A 12,909-nucleotide genomic window follows, 5' to 3' on the forward strand; every position below is an offset into this window, starting at 1 on the left:
CATAAGAATGTTTATCCACGCGCATGTGGATGAGAGCAAGGCATGATTTAAATTTGTACACAGCCCCTAAGGTGACATGAAGAAAAAAAACAAAAAAAACGTTCCCTTACAATAAACAATGCGTTCCAACACAATGTTTTTTATGTGCCTTAATATCCTTTCTGGGTTAACTTACATAAACAAATGCGGTCCGATGCACAGGAGCTTCTAAAGTCACTCTTTTAGTAGACATGAGCTCAGAAAGTCAAAATCTTTGAATTTATTTTTCAGTCTCATTTTTGTCAGAAAACACCGTGTGACTCAGTGCCCCTGGTTGAATTAATTCGTAAGGACAGCTACTTACTGCACCAGTGTTACAGATCAACTGGTTACCGCTGTGGCTGTAGAACGATATTTCTGTTTACATTTGCAGATCCATCACTTGTTCAAACCACTATATTGAAATTGTTCAAATATACAAGTGTCCAAGTTTTAAATAAATGTGGAAACACAACACATCTGACACACAAACACCGCTGCTTCTCCGAACGGGAAACTTGGACACTTGTATAGTTGAACAACTTTGATGTAGTGGTTTGAAAATATGACCGATCTATGGGTACGAAGAGAAATATCATACAATGGTCACATTGGTAACCAGCTGAAACGTAACACTTATGCAGTAGCTGTCCATGCGCCAAGTCACGGAATAGTTTCTGACGAAAGTGTGACTTCCTGAGTTTGTGTCTACTAAGAAAATGATGTTGTCTCGCAATTATTTTTTTCCATCCATGTCACCTTAAGAGGTACATAAATTACTCAGTTGTTTGGTCAAAAACCTTTTCTCAGAACAAATTTGTGGTTCTGGTAATTCAGCTTCTAAGTGGCTAGAAATCATAATTGCACGTCAAAATTCACAAAATAATTTACAAGAAAAATGTGCTACGTTGGTGCTAAAGCAAGTCTAGGAAAAGTGATGAAAGGAAAGCCTACAATTTGATCGAGTGCAAACCGTTCTTCTGGCATTGGGAAAGCTAAAACAAGTCTGTATGAATGTTTCTCTTCAAATTCAGAACACATTTGATAAAAATGACTGAATAATAATATACACACCACCAGTATAGATGAGTCATTTGAAACAGGACATGAGGCAATCTCTAAATACTTCACTCAATTTGCAACCTGCAATTAGTTAAGTTAGCAAAACGTTTCACTTGAAGCCAGTCTTAGGAAATGCAATACTCATTACTCAATTACGTCAACCGTTCTGCAGTCAATGGTTGCTTGATGGATTCTTCAGGTACAATTTTTACTGTTACTTCATTCATCTCTCATATACAATTTTTACTGTTACTTCATTCATCTCCCATACATTACTTTTTATTATTATTATTATTTGGCTTGTCTTTTGAATGATCCAAGGAAAAGCAGTGACACCATGTTATCTGTCTGGCCACAATTAATCATTTCACAATCCACACTGAAAAGAGTGGTCACGTGCTCACACACACACACACACACACACACACACACACACACACACACACACACACACACACACACACACACACACACACACACGCACACGCACACAAACGCAAAGATTTAGCTCGTTAGGAGCACAACGAAGATATCGCCGGAAAAAAACTAGCATCTTAAAAAAATTTAAAAAAATAAAAACTGAAATGTTAAAAAAAAGTATTCAGAACCTTTGGTGTGACACTCATATATTTAACTCAGGTGCTATCCATTTCTTCTGATCATCCTAGAGATGGTTCTACACCTTCATTGGAGTCCAGCTGTGTTTGATTCTACTGATTGGACTTGATTAGCAAAAGCCACACACATGTCTATATGAGACCTTACAGCTCACAGTGCATGTCAGAGCAAATGAGAATCATGAGGTCAAAGGAACTGCCTGAAGAGCTCAGAGACAAAATTGTGGCAAGGCACAGATCTGGCCAAGGTTACAAAAAACAATTCTTCTGCACTTATGGTTCCTAAGACCACAGTGGCCTCCATAATCCTTAAATGGAAGACGTTTGTTATGACCAGAACCCTTTCTAGAGCTGGCCGTCTGGCCAAACTGAGCAATCGGGTGAGAAGAGCCTTGGTGAGAACCCAAAGATCACTGTGGCTGAGCTCCAGAGATGCAGTCGGGAGATGGGAGAAAGTTCTAAGCACACAGCTAAAATATGGGGTGCTGTTTGTACGTTAATGAGGGGGGGAAATGAACTTCAATGATTTTAGCAAATATATTTAGCATAATTTTGATTAGAGGAAGTCTGTTATCTGAGTGTTAACAACGGAAAAAGCTAGATGAAACTAGCAACGATGTTGGATGTTATATATCCTTAAAGCGATGGATATTTGAACACAAACATTGCACCAACCCACATAGACAGACAATATAACAATAATTACAGACATATATTCTTTATCTCCTGCAATCTTTGCATGGGTTTTCTGCAGGCATGCCCTTTTCCTCTCACATTTTAAAATCACGCACATATGTTAATTAAAGGTTAAAGGAAGCAAAGTTTGTCTATGAGTGTGTACGCCACCTCTCATCAAAATTCAGCTGGGATAAGCTCCAGCTCGGCGGCACGGTGGACGACTGGTTAGAGCGTCAGCCTCACAGTTCTGAGGACCCGGGTTCAATCCCCGGCCCCGCCTGTGTAGAGTTTGCATGTTCTCCCCGTGCCTGCGTGGGGTTTCTCCGGGCACTCCGGTTTCCTCCCACATCCCAAAACATGCATTAATTGGAGACTCTAAATTGCCCGTAGGCATGACTGTAAGTGCAAATGGTTGTTTGTTTCTATGTGCCCTGCGATTGGCTGGCAACCAGTTCAGGGTGTACCCCGCCTCCTGCCCGATGACAGCTGGGATAGGCTCCAGCACGCCCGCGACCCTAGTGAGGAGAAGCGGCTCAGAAAATGGATGGATGGATAAGCTCCAGCTCACCCGGGACCCAAGTGAGGATAAGTGTGGATAATGGATGGATGGATGAATGTGTTATATAGCCACTTGGTGGTTAGCTGCACAATGAACTAATCATGATGCACAAACCGTTTAATTCTTTACATTTTATTTAGTTATGTTAGTAGGTAGCCTTTTGTCTGTTTTTCTTTTATGAAGTACAATAGTGTAAAGTGCTATTTTTCATATTATAAAACATTTACAAACAGACTTTTTGGTGGTGGTGTTTCATGGGGGCTGGAGCAAATGATTGAAAATGATCATTTTCAATCATTTCAATGCGAACACGAGTGTTTTAAGCTTGGTCACGGAAGCCAAACTCGTAAGTCAAGGTATTCAGAAGTTTTTTTTGTTTTGTTTTACTTTTCACAGGGAAAATATATATTTAAAAAAAAATCCTAAAATATTGCTGTAAGTTTCACCTTTTTAAATTAAACTGCAAAGCTAAATAAGGCTTTTGACACTTGTCATTTATTGAGATGTACCTATATGCTGCTGATGTGTTCTTGCCCCATCTCAAATGATTTAAAACACCCCCAGCCCCCTAAACCCCGCCCCTTCCCCTTCCCCCTTCCCTCTTCCTCCTCCTCCTCCTCCTCCTCCTTCTCTTCTCGGCTGGTTGAATCCAACCGGCCCAGTCCACTCGTGTAACTTACGCGGGTGTACGAGGCACACAAAAAAGCCCACGCAGCTGCTTTCCGTTTCCCCCAAGCGCGAGAGCTCACACCACTTGCCGCTTGGAGCGGCCTGGCACAACTCTCATGATGGCCACTTAGCTCGAATTCACACGGAAAGCAAACTTTTTTCCCCCCTCAGCCACCTGTTTTCATGTGCTTCATGTGTCTGCGCTCCACGGTGAGGTAGCGTAAGAGTTTTTTTTTTTTTTTTTTTTTTTTTAAATTCCCTTTTCATACGCTCGTGACAGACCACCGTCCCGTGCCGTGGATGTTATTTCCCGGCTCGTTTTTCGACGTGGCTCCGGTTGTTTCCGAGTGGACGAGGAGCATATGTGCGGAGATGCTGCTGCTGGTGCCCGTTCTGTGGCTACTGCCTCTGAGCCTAGCGGCTCCCCCGCAGACCGAGCGGGAGGACACGGGGGTGGTAAGTCGCCTCCCTTTGAAGTTTGTCCCTTGTTTTTGACGTCCAAGTGGATTAATGCTGCTCTTTTTTTTTGTGGGGGTTGAATGTTGGGAGGCAAAACGCTCTGAATGTTAAGCAACCGGGAAGCGATGAGGGGAGGAATTAAACTGCACTCCAAAGCAGTGATGGAGAGCCGTGATCCATCGCAATAAATACACACAAGATGTCGTCGCCTTGGCTGTCACGAAACATTTCCAGCTCTGACAGCGCGAGACAATGCGCCTTTATAGGATATGTCATTTTCTCTCAGTCATGCTTTGGGAAATGGGGTCACCAGACTTTCTTTTTTTTTTCGTGGCGCCACACGAATAGTTCAAACTGATGAACATTTTAACAGGGAGCTCAGTGATATGACTTTGTTTTGTGCATCTTTTGATAATCTTATAGTTTGAATGATGTTGACACTGGAGTGAATACGGTTTACACATGCCTGGGTGGGTGTGTTCCCTGGAGGTGTTCAATCATTAAAATTCAATAAACAATAATGTTCTGATATTTCAATTCCCACTGAATCAGAAAGTCAAAGCTTGTGATTTTTAGGCGCTTACTCTGTATGGACTCACAACCACAACCTGACTGCTCTCAATGTACGTTTGGGTTCTTCCTCTTAAGTACTGTTTGTCAATAATACATTTTCCAAACTGTTGTCGCAAACAAATCAAGATCGAAATCCCTCACAAAGCAGCACGCTTTATCACATCTGCCTTCATCTGTGACGACAACTCGAAGACACAGACCCATCCAGACACACACACGCACACACAAAAAAAAAAAACGCCTTTCAAAACATGATTTCAACATGCCCTCCACTTTTACACAGAGGCGGTGAGGGATAAAGGCTCAGAGTTTGGGAAATCTCATCACAACATCAGTCCCTACTGGAAAAAAAAGTCTGAAACGCTAAAAATCTATCCGATCGCTCTGTTTTTATCCTATACTCTACATGACTAACAAAGCCCCACTTCTGAAGTGGGTGGATGTGGACAAAGTCACCCAAAATCTTACTTTGCCTTCATTTTATATCACTATATTTACAAACCAGATCGCACTGATGTCATCTTTAAAGCATCTCAGAGGGCATGTTTGTATGCTATATGCGGATTGCTATTCTAAGCTGTTATGTATTCACAGGAGTTATATCATCCATTCATGTCTTTCTTCAGCAACAGCATTCATATACAATATCGGAGCTAATTGGCATTTCTAATTAGCGTCAGGTGATAAGTTTAATGAGGGGACAAAATATGACAGACTGAACTGCTGCTGACATCATACTTTTTATAGTAATGGCTTTTGTAGCAGATGCTTTTGTCTCCCATAACAAATTTATGCCTCAAGACACTAGAACATTCCCCCCGACGCTCTTAAGCATCTGGGTTTTTAGTGTCTCTCCGGTCTCCCATCTTTTGTTCCGCCTCAAACCAAATTTGATGATGGACATTGTCTTGGCTCTTTTGCATTGTTTCCCATTCCCTGAGAATGGGAACCTCTGCCCTGATAGTTCAAAGATCTGTTGGAATCTTGGCAGAGGCCAAATAATGACATACCAGGGCATTGGGTTCACTGGACCATGACTTTTGCTACGAGTAAATATAGCTTGACCACCTGCACTGAATTCATGTGGATGTGTTCCTTAAGAGTGTTTGAGGGGAGTCACAACTATGTATAAAGCAGACTCCTCATGGCACCAGACCTCATCTCAACTCTACTTTCCTGAGTTTGAGTCATTTGGTTCGCCACTTCAAAGTATTACTGCGGGGAGCAAAACGAAAAAAACACTGCATTGAACATATGACTCATGTCACACGCTAACAACAGCACTGGAGAACGTGGGTGTCCTGCGTTCTTGGTGTGGTTGTTGGTCACACTAAAACGATTTTGAACATCCATCCATCCATCCATCCATTCTCTGTACCACTTCTTCTCACTAGGGATGCGGGCGTGCTGGAGCCTATCCCAGCTGACTATGGACAAGATGCGGGGTACACCTTGAATGGGTTGCCAGCCAATCGCAGGTCACATATGGACAAACAACCATTCACACTCACATTCACACCTACGGGCAATTTAAAGTCTTCAATTAACCTACTATGAATGTTTTTGGAATGAGGCAGAAAACCGGAGTACCTGGAGAAAACCTATGCAGGCACGGGGAGAACATGCAAATTCCACGCAGGAAGGCTGGAGCCAGATTTGAACCCACAACTGTAAGGTGGATGTATCAACTACTTGGCAACTATGCTGCGGGTTTTGCACACCTTAGCCAATTTTTTAAATATGAGAGATAACACACTGGGATAAAACTGGTATGTGCATTGGCACTGCTTTCTGAGTGTGTGGTGTACTCGAGATGAGTAACCCAGCATAACACACAGAATGAAATCTCCTACAACAAAATGAGTATCCTCCCACATGTCAGAGGTAATACCACGACTGACCTGTGAGGCAGCAAAGTGCTACAAGCTGCTGGAAAATCTAAACGTTTACGAAAGTATATGAAAGACTACAAAAGTAGACGTAGACAAAGAAATTTGAACGAGCTAGGCAAGCTTTTAGCTTATCTGGGAATTACATTGTTGTTACAAAGGTTTCTCCTTGCCATTGTCATTGTGGTGAATGACTTGGGACTTGAGGCCGAAATTGGACCACACTCGTGAGGATTTCATTTTTAAAATATTGAGTTGGTTCAATATTTACGACTGTAGGCCGCGACTGTTTTCCCAGCAGTTCGGGGAGGAAAAATCAGTCTTATCTCACAGCACATCCCTCTTTAGATCCAAATATGCGACTTTGTTGTTAGTCTCATCGTTTTGTTGACTGACATCTACATGTTCCCACAAGATTTGTTTGGGCATTTAAATATGATTTGTCTTTAAATCAGCTTTAATTGCAATGCTGTAGACTAGAAACATATTCTATGAGTCATGCTGTTTTTTTTCTGGTGTGGCCCATCAGTTTCTGAAAGAGCCATCTGGGTCTATTAGATGTTCAACTCTCCTCATGAGCTAGTTTTTACTTGATAACTGAATTGAGTCGCTGTGTTGTGTTTTTGTGACCCTGCAAACCAAATTGATGAGCCCCAGAGAGATGAATTCACATTCTCAGTCAGAAAAGCAGATTTTCCATATCACCGGTGAAATAATTTTGGTATTAATGGATAATTTAATTTCACATCAGGTGCTGCTTTTTGCCACCCATGCCGGAGTATTAGACAGTATAAGTGTTATTTTCTTAAATGGATTATTTGAGGGCAGCACGATGGAGGACTGGTTAGAGCGTCTGCCTCACGGTTCTGAGGACCGGGCTTCAAACCCCGGCCCCGCCTATGTGGAGTTTGCATGTTCTCCCTGTGCCAGCGTGGGTTTCCTCCCACATCCCAAAAACATGCGTGGTAGGTTAATTGAAGACTCTAAATTGCCCGTAGGTGTGAATGTGAGTGTGAATGGTTGTTTGTTTATGTGTGCCCTGCGATTGGCTGGCAACCAGTTCAGGGTGTACCCCGCCTCCTGCCCGATGATAGCTGGGATAGGCTCCAGCACTCCCGCGACCCTTGTGTGGATAAGCGGCTCAGAAAATGGATGGATGGATGGATTATGTGAGAATATATAAAAGGTGTCTTGGCTGGCTGACCCTCATTATACCTCGTAGACAACTAAAGAAGGTGATCTTGTTTCATTTTGGCTATAGTTGAGATGCTATTCCTTATTACAAGTCATGTTTTAGTCTCATTGAAGTCATCTAGCATGGCATACATATATTGTATACTGCACAATTGTATTGCAAAATTGTTCAGTGGATCCTCAGTGTTTCAATGGTTTCACAGGGCCAACTTAATGGGACCTAAAAATTCCAGGAAAATATGATCCAAAAGCCAAACAAAATTTGTCAATGTCATGTCAGTAATGACATGAGATTTTTTATTGTTTTTATGTTTGACAAAAGTTTGGTTAACAAGTTATCTGCATAACTTGTTTATACATTTTGAAGATTTCCTAAATGCTGAAATATTACGTAATCACTTAATCATATCCTGTTCAATAATTTTATGATGGTGAACGACACCTAGTATTAATAAATTGGATGGATGGATGGATGGATGGAATGGATCACTTGGAAAGGGTGGACGTCTGATTGTTTAAACTAAGGCAATGTGTCAATTTCAATAGGGGGATTTGTAGATCCAGATGGGCCACAGACACTATCCCTCCCACCAGTGACCTTCTTGATTGATTGACTTGAAAATAAGAATCCTCCCCACTGATCAAGCTAGCCTCAGCTGTTGGGAGCAGGTGGATCCAATTTTCAGATTTTAAGTGGGGTTCCTTTATCTCGGCCCAGTTGTGCTCAAAACTGTTGTCCATTTGGGACAAAACTGTCTGCCCACAGAAGCATGTCAACCCCCCATTCCCCCCTACACACACACACACACACTCCCACGACCTCCCGCCATTATACTGCATCACTTCGCTCTTAGTGGAGCTTGTGTGCTGCTGTGTTGCTCTCTTTGAAACTAATTAACTGAACCACAAACTTTTAAGCACAGCTCTGAGCCATGCATGCTTTGCTCTTATCTAGTGGTTGGCTCAGAAGCGTTTGTAATCCTTGCGTTTGGGAGAGAGTGGGAAATTTCAACATAAAGGCTCAAATATGATCTTAACTGTTTTATATTCATTTTATCAATCTCAAGATGATTGTTTTTGGCGGTTCCTTTTGTGCCAAAGCCCAAGTTCTGTGGTGTATTGAGTTTATCAGCTGCAGATGAAAAAATGAGCTTCATAAATTCTGTGGGAGCACACGCTGTAGCTATTGTTTTATAAAGTACAATTTTGTAAAGTGCTATTTTTCCTATTATAAAACATTGCAGACTTTTTGTTGGTGGTGTTTCATGGGGGCTGGAGCAGATTAATGGCATTTTTATTCATTTCAATGCGAACACGAGTGTTTTAAGTGCTTGGTCACGGAAGCCAAACTCGTAAATCAAGGTACCACTGTACAGGAAATAAAAAGTCGATTTTCCAGAAGTCCCTTTTTCTTTTTTCTTTTTTTAGTTACAGGTACATCTCAATCAATTAGATTATGGTGGAAAAGTCCATTCAGTGCTCATACATTTAGAATGATTAAATACACACGCATACCTTTCATAGGGAAAATATATATATTTTAAATAAAAATCATAAAATATTGCTGTAAGTTTCCCCTTTTTTTATTAAAGTGCAAAACTGAATTAGGCTTTTGACACTTGCCATTTATTGAGATGTACCTGTATGCTGCTGATGTGTTTTTGCCCACAGCAATCCTAAATTACTTAAAACACCCCAACCCCCTAAACCCCGCTCCTTCCCCCTTGCACCTTCCTCCTCCTCCTCCTCTTCTCGGCTGGTTGAATCCAACCGGCCCAGTCCACTCGTGTAACTTACGCGGGTGTACGAGGCACAAAAAAAGCCCATGCAGCTGCTTTCCGTTTCTCACAAGCGCGAGACCCCCAAATTACTCGATACCGCTCGGCATGAGAACCAAAGTGCCATTAGGGCTCGTGCATTGATGAAGAAGGCAGCGAGCTAGCTGCGAGAACTAATGTGAATTGCCGGACACATTGACTATTGACACTTTCAACGTACAGTACGTCACTGTAATAAATATGCATGCTTCAATTCGGCCCCAAGCGGCATCTTTCTTGTCTTCCCCGATGCCCCGCTTCCCACAGCTGGGAAAGCCCGTGAGGCTGACTGCTTAGCCAGAAGTGGCTGGATGGCACAGTGAAGCATATTATGAAGTGGGGGAAAAACTAAACCATTAACACCGTTCACACACGTCAGAATGAGCGTGCTCGCTTGAACTTTTATCTGGAAGGGCTTTTGACGCAGGCGATTTGGTTTTGCCAGCGTGGAAAACGTGGGCAACATTCGCTTTGCCACATCCTGTTTCACTTAGCCATTGGCGAGGTGGCGAACGGGCAGCGCGAACCCTGGTTAATGACGAAACTTGTTGAAAAGGTCTCATTCACAGCTTCTCATTGCTTACTGATTGACAGTAATGACTGACAGCTCAGCGTGTAACATGCATAAAATTCACATTTTCTAGTGAAGAGTGCAGAGGAAACCAAACAGTTGAGACAGAGTGTCAGCCCGACAGTAGCTTCAAGTGTGAAAGTACTGCAGGGGCTTGTGTGTGATTGGCAGAATCTACCATATCTTGAAAGGATAATTTGACAAAGGCTGGTGTTTATCTGGCTGATCAGTGGAGGTCGGCAGCTGCAGCATTTGGCATCTGATCTTTTCAACTGAATAAAATACTTTGGTTATTCAACTAGTTTGTGGTGTAAGGAAGAACATGACATCAGCTAAGGGAAGTTGAGGTACAGCCATACAGACCACCCACATGGCAACTCCTCAGAGCAGAATTATTCTGATCAGTACAACACTGGCAGGGAAACAGGAGTTCCGAACATTCATTTTCTCCATCCCATTTAACACAATAATTCAATAGAAATAATTGGTTTCCTCACACAGTTAAGAATCACTGGCATACAGTATGCATTTAATATTTAATAATATCTTTCTGGGTTGTTTTACCAGCGCTGTGATTACGCCTCCTTATGGAATAGTTCTGCTCCAAAATCAACCTCAAATCCAAGTAAAACTCAGAATAAAAGTCTCTTTTTAGTCACAGCGTGGTTTGGCCTTGACTATTTTTGTTTGATTTCACAACTCTGTTACATTTTAATATTGCGAATGCGGCTTCTCTTTCCAAACTGAGCTTTTCCATGCCAGCTTTATTACATGAGTTTACCCACTATAGAGCGGCCTGTATAGGAAACCTCAAATCAACGCCATGTGGACCGTTCTATTTTAACCACTATAGCACCGCCCCTCTTCTCTTTGACCAGTTCAAAGTTTGGCTTTGCTGCTACTTTTCAAACGGTTGACCAGATCGTATAATTACAGTGGTTTGTGGTGTATGTGCTGGCTTCAATGCGGACGCCCAAAATAATCTATAGCTTTGCCATCTGAGCTGCCAATAGACTGTTTTAATAACATGATCAAGAAAACCCAAAAGGAATAGCTGTGCTGCTCTAAATTGCTTGCAGAATATGGCAGACTTATATTAAAAGCGGTTTGTTTGAGTGCAACAACATTTCTTTTTGTCACGCCTGTTTGATATTAGTTCACATGTAAGTTTGAGTGAGCGTTGCCACATGATCTCAGATGGTCATTCACAAGTCACAGTTGCTTGGATAAGAAAAAAGAGAAGAGTGATGAGGGTGACTGCACTTGTGGCGTGTGTGTCAGAATAGTTCTGAATCCCATTTCTTGGAAGTGTGAAATGAAGGGATAGGAGGACACTCATCGGAGACTGAGTGGGTGGGAGAGAATAAGGTGTCAATGGCCGCAAAGCCTGCATGCTTGCTTCAGTCAGTTTGGTCTGTTTCTCTGATAAGCGCATAAAGTATACAGTTGTCCATGTAAAGGAGTGGATACACCCCAACAGATTAGGTAGAATACCATGACGTCACACGTACATGATCTCTGAGTGGCAAAAGCTGTAGCTTTCTCAGATGCTACCACCAACAAATCCATACATGTCATTTGACCAAAGCACAGCAGTAAAGAAAAAAAAAAAATAACTTGATGATTTTAGCTTTCTTTTCTACCGCTGTAGTGTGAATGTGTGGCGTGTCAGTCGCGAAGAAGACATTACATGAGGTAAAGTGCTCTGAAGGGAGGCCTAACACCGGTCATAATTTATATTCCAACAGGAAATTCAGATTTCGTTAACGTGGTCACTCAGAGACTGGCTAATTAATTGACTTGTCTGTTGCTCGTATTAATGGCACAGGCGTGCTCTTTTGACAATGAAACGGACAGTGCACTGTAGTCTAGTAGGATAGTCAGTTATGTTTTGTTAAAGAAAACCCAACCGAACGTTTTATACTGTACATACCTGTGAGAATATGCCTTCCAGGAACCGAATGATAGGCGTTTGGTTCCCACTCTGTCCCTCTAGAAGTGGCCACTAGGCCACCAGGCAGTCTCTGTAACAGTTATTTACAAGAGTCACTTATCACTCATCAGAGTCATTCATTTATTTTCCTCACCCACATGTTCAAGTATTAATTACTTTGTGGTCTGAAGAAGAATAACATCTGCTATTTCCACGCGCAACTCCGCCATGGTGGCGGCACAACTCCTCGTCTTAAAACAGGAGTCCAGAACATTTATAAAGCAATTGTCTCTCTTTCATGGTCGCTGATAAAGAAGTGAATTGAGTGATTTAACCCAGGTTAAGGCACGGTGACCGACTGGTTAGAGCGTCAGCCTCACAGTTCTGAGGACCCGGGTTCAATCCCCGGCCCCGCCTGTGTGTAGTTTGCATGTTCTCCCCGTGCCTGCCTGGGTTTTCTCCGGGCACTCCCGTTTCCTCCCACATCCCAAAAACATGCATTAATTGTAGACTCTAAATTGCCCGTAGGTGTGAATGTGAGTGCGAATGGTTGTTTGTTTGTATGTGCCCTGCGATTGGCTGGCAACCAGTTCAGGGTGTACCCCACCTCCTGCCCGATGATAGCTGAGATAGCTCCTAGTGAGGAGAAGCGGCTCAGAAAATGGATGATGGATGAACCCAGGTTAGTCACGTTAGCACGCAGGCTAGCAAAGTTACCATGTCAGTCACTCTGTATTCGCTCAAGTGTGTTTAAATTTGCTAGACTTTCTGTTGACATGCCCATAATTCTAAACAAGAACCCTTGAGCTTTAGCTTGCAAGACTAAGTTCTAAAAATAAATCAAAACACATATAGACATAAGCCCTTGTG

At 42.4% G+C, this 12,909-nt stretch overlaps 1 protein-coding gene across 1 annotated transcript in view; it reads left to right on the plus strand.

Annotated features, from left to right (window-relative positions):
• The first annotated feature begins 3,609 nt into the window (after window positions 1-3,609).
• Window positions 3,610-12,909, plus strand: part of LOC133413771 (matrix metalloproteinase-17-like) — a 53,193-nt gene continuing 43,893 nt past the window's right edge. Inside the window, exon 1 of the mRNA XM_061698541.1 lies at window positions 3,610-4,059. Coding sequence (XP_061554525.1) covers window positions 3,904-4,059 — 156 coding nt within the window. The 5' untranslated portion in view covers window positions 3,610-3,903. The remainder of the gene's footprint in view (window positions 4,060-12,909) is intronic.

Source organism: Phycodurus eques, chromosome 15 (genome assembly GCF_024500275.1).
Source record: "Phycodurus eques isolate BA_2022a chromosome 15, UOR_Pequ_1.1, whole genome shotgun sequence".
Taxonomy (NCBI): Eukaryota; Metazoa; Chordata; class Actinopteri; order Syngnathiformes; family Syngnathidae; genus Phycodurus; species Phycodurus eques.